General features: G+C 37.4%; 1 protein-coding gene across 1 annotated transcript; it reads right to left on the reverse strand.

The window, feature by feature from the left end:
• Positions 1–395: 395 nt before the first annotated feature.
• On the reverse strand, positions 396–3,369 carry LOC136243941 (uncharacterized). Its single transcript, XM_066035481.1, has 2 exons — positions 2,850–3,369; positions 396–2,794 (listed from the first exon to the last, which is right to left on the reverse strand). Exons 1-2 carry the CDS (start codon positions 3,367–3,369, stop codon positions 396–398), a joined length of 2,919 nt encoding a protein of 972 aa, XP_065891553.1.
• Positions 3,370–4,380: the final 1,011 nt, after the last annotated feature.

Below are 4,380 nucleotides of genomic sequence, written 5' to 3' on the forward strand. Positions count from 1 at the left end.
TTCAGGACTAGAAGCTAGACTACAGCATTGTAATGATTGTTTTAAAAAACTATTAATCATAAAGAATGTACTTAAATGGATAACCCTCGTATTAGATGGTATCAGTTTGACTCTGGGAGTGTCTGCTGGTACATTAAATGCAGCCCAGTCAATGTAATTATCAACCGTATGTCTTTGGGCTATGGTAATTTTTGCTGCCACTCACAAAGTTGGCATGCTATCTTTGAATTGGTTTGAAAAGATGCTCCAGAGAAAGAAGACTCAGAGCATCTTGATTGGTGAGACACATGCCAAACTGATGAAGGTGATATCAATTGAGAAAGATCAAAAGTATATAGATTGGGAAGAAGCTAAATATATGGTTGAACTTGATAAGCAAATATATGAATTATTTTTTAAAAATTAATACATCTAACAAACATGTTGGGTAACATTGTTCTTACTCTACCTATTTTACAGTCAAATCTTATTTTCTTTGGTGGGTTTAAGTTGAATCTAATCTCAGTTCCATTGGCCATTGTCACATACATTTCAAAAATATCTTCATATTCTTGTGCTGCATCTTCAATACTAAATTGAGGAACTCCCTTCATCTTGTAGTGCATACCGGTCATCTTGCATTCTTTGCACATCAACTTATCACAGTATACTTTGGGTGCTAACATGATAAACTTTACAGACACAGGTTTGCCATGTCTGCATTCTAAATCAGCAAAATCACTATGGAATTGACCCAAGTCATTTCCAACTAGTACTTTGTCATATTTCAGAGTAAATAATTGATTAAGCTTAGGTACATCTGTTCTAAATAAATGCAGAGAGTCTGTATCTGTGTACAACATTGGAATGTTATTGTCCTGGGCCAGATTTAGAACTCTATTCATCACCCTCTTAGACATTTCCAATATTTGAACTCCAATGTGGTTCTTGACATAAGAAGTGTCATAGGTAGCAAATTCAATTACACTGTGCTTTCCATTGCCAAAATGTAGAGCTCTCTTAAACAGGCCAAACTTTTTACATATAGTATCTTTAATGTTGTCACCTGATTCAACACACACCAACTTGTCAGCTCTGGTCTCACATGTTTTTCCATAGATAGAGTTTTGTAATAGTTTAATGCATATTTGAGTATTGTTGTTCTCTGCCTTATATTTCTTTCTTAAATCAAACAATTCCCTGATGACAGTAGCACATTTATTATTACTTGGAGCTGATGATTTCCAGGCAATACCATCTTTGATCTCATATTCAATATGACAAAAGTTGATCCAATCTTCTAGACCAATTCTGCCCTCTGTAAAGTATCCCTCTGGTTCATCTCCTGCATTATACCAGCACATCTTCTCACTTTCCCTTCTATTAATCATGGGTAATTGTTGGTACTTGTTTATTGATTTTATTTTGATCCTGACAATGAACCACTTATACTGCCATGGATCTTCACCCTCATTCAGCTCTTCAGCAATGCCTTGTGGATATCCCATTGTATTGCCAATTTCTTCTATAGCATGTGGATATAAACTTGTGACATCAAAATCATCAATTTCATCACTATCTATGACTTGTTTCATATACTTCTCATTGCCAACTACTCTACCACCCTTGATGGCTTCTTGGATGTAATTTCTTAACCCTCCTGAAACTTCATAGACTCCATTGTAGCAACCTCTCAGACTTACATAGTAATTAGCAAAACTACTAATAGTTAGAAAGTCATTAATGTTGAGCCTAATACCAGTTGTCTTCATACAGAAATCTCTCATTTGCCTGCCAAACTTCTCCATTCCCTTCCTGAGCACCTCACAATCATACATGTTGTACCATGCATAGTATCCAACATAGTCAAAATCTTCTCCATGTACAAAGGCCTTTAGTTCACTGTCTGAATTCACATGATCAATGAAAGCTTGTGCTCCCTTGCCTCCATTCTCTTCCTTGTCAAATTCTTTGGCAAACTGTTTAAGGTTGACCAGCTTTGATCCATTATGTGGCACGTTATCAATGGTGTAATAGTTATAGGCAATCATCTCTTTCTTTCCAATATCAAGGTCAAACATTTTCTCAAACTTTTTCAATGATTCTGAGATGATTTTAAAGGTGTCAACCATTGTCATTGCAATACCACAGTGCACCATACAGACCTTGTATAGTTTACCATCTTTAATTACTGCATTGTACACCTTGTCCAGATGGGAAGCTGCAGCACTAAAATCATATAATAGATTATGGAATCCACAAACAATTTCATGATCCTTGCCAAACCTGCTGATCTTAGTCAGCAATTGCCTTACACAATTAATCCCAAAGAATTGCATGAATTGAGGTTGTCCCTTTTTGTCCCTGTATGATGCTGCTGCAATAATTGGTTGGTGGTATAGTGCAGTTTGAGTATCACACTCCAAATCACAATAGAAGACCATCTTGGGTTTCTTGTTGGGTCTCCTAGCTTTGAATGTGTATTGTATCTGGTCAGCATTGCAATTCTTGAGGCTACAGATCAAGTTAGTACTTGGGTGATGAATATTGGTATTGTGTCTATGGAAGTGACCCTTGTTGAATAATCTCACCATTAACAGATAGCTGTTTATTTGTCTCTCTGGCTTGGGTTTATGTGCAACTCTGTACATATTCATTCCCTTCCTTTTACCTCTGGTAGATAGACTATTCAGGTTGCAATATATCTTCTGCCAATCTGGGTGATCCTGGATTTCATCATAATGTTCTATACCATAGGCATAGTATTTGGTCTTTTCCAGAATGAACACGTGATTGAGCATTGCAGCTAATTTGACTTTAATAGGACCACTGCCATATGTGTAATTCCATGTATTTTTTTACCTTGGTACACTCCTTATCAAAAGTGGCTTGATGTAGAGTAATGGTTGCATCTAGATATTTAGCCACATCGTGCAGGTTGGTTTTTGCAACATTATAGCCTTGGGGTAATCTAGTAAGTAGACCTTCAATTTGATCTTCTGTGAACTTTCCAGTCAATCTTAGTGCATGAATTAGACAACTCTCATGATACTCTGGCCTATCATCCAGATTGTAAACTTGATACCTTGTCAAATCTAGTTTGGTATCATGACAATATGGAAGAAATCCAATGATTGCATTTCTAGTTGCATTGCTGGTGACTTGCCAAATTGTGACAGAATCAACATTGACTGGGATGATCAATTCTGTCTCTGAAACACATAGAAATTCAATTGGCTCCAGACTGGTGGAATTCAATAGGAGTCTTATCAATTGCTCTAATTGTGATCTGGGTCCAGTCAGGGCTATTGTGCATGAAGTACCATCATTCCTGACAATATTAGCAGCCCAATCTCCACCAGAGTTAATTAGATTTCTTAGATGTTGCATTTCTGCCTGGGTGTATATTAATTGACCAAAGAACCTGCCAAAGTCAGCTGGATTGGTAAATGATAAAGGGGTCACTCCTTGGGATCTCAGGGCTTCATTAAGACTCTGTTGTTGGTCAGATACCTGAGGGTTTTGCCTGCTCCTTAGCCATCTCTGTAGCCTGACGATTAGATATTGAATAGCTCTAATGTTATTCAGTACAGCAAATTCATTATCATCATCTATAATTGATAGTAAATGTCGACCTGTTGCTTGTAATTGTTGATGAATTCAGTCACCTCATCAGGTTGTAAGTTGTTTAGCCTTTCCAACAGAGGTGTTGTATTAACTCCTGAACCTAAGATCAAATCTGCTAAACTTTCATTGTCTGGACCAAATACCAATGCACTATGGAATGTTTGGATGGAATTCAGGAATCTGTGTATCCACTCCCAAGCAGGATTGGAATCATTGTGATTGATTTGGTTCAACCATTGTAGGCCAGCCCAAGTGAAGAATCTGATTGCTGCTCTTCTCTGCAGTGTGTCTAGATCAAAAATTTCTAGTGCAAAAACTTCTGGATTACCACCACCTCTAAATCTGCTCATCATTAATTGAAGGTAAGTTCTAATTAATTGATTTCTCTGCTCAGCTGAGCTAGCAGTCTGGGCTGGTTGGTTTTGGAATAGTGTTGATGCTAATTGTGCTGGATCCGTAGCAGCAGGAGTGATTGGAAATAGGTTCTGTAATAAATCAGCTACCTGATCATCCGTGACATCATCATTATCATCACCCAATAGATCTAAAACTCCTTGTATTCCTTGATTGATATTAGGTACAGTACCAGGTCTCAATGTATTAATTGCTTGTAAGGCATTTCTAATATTTGTAATTAAGTTCTGGTTTCCACCTGGGAATTGACTTTGACCAGGAGCTGGTGTAGGTTGGGTACCAAACAGATTTGTCAACACCTGAGATTGTGATATTGTTGGTACAGGTTGTGGAGGTCTAACAGGTTGGGGAGTAATGGTT

This window comes from Dysidea avara, chromosome 14 (assembly GCF_963678975.1).
Source record: "Dysidea avara chromosome 14, odDysAvar1.4, whole genome shotgun sequence".
In the NCBI taxonomy this organism is placed as follows: Eukaryota; Metazoa; Porifera; class Demospongiae; order Dictyoceratida; family Dysideidae; genus Dysidea; species Dysidea avara.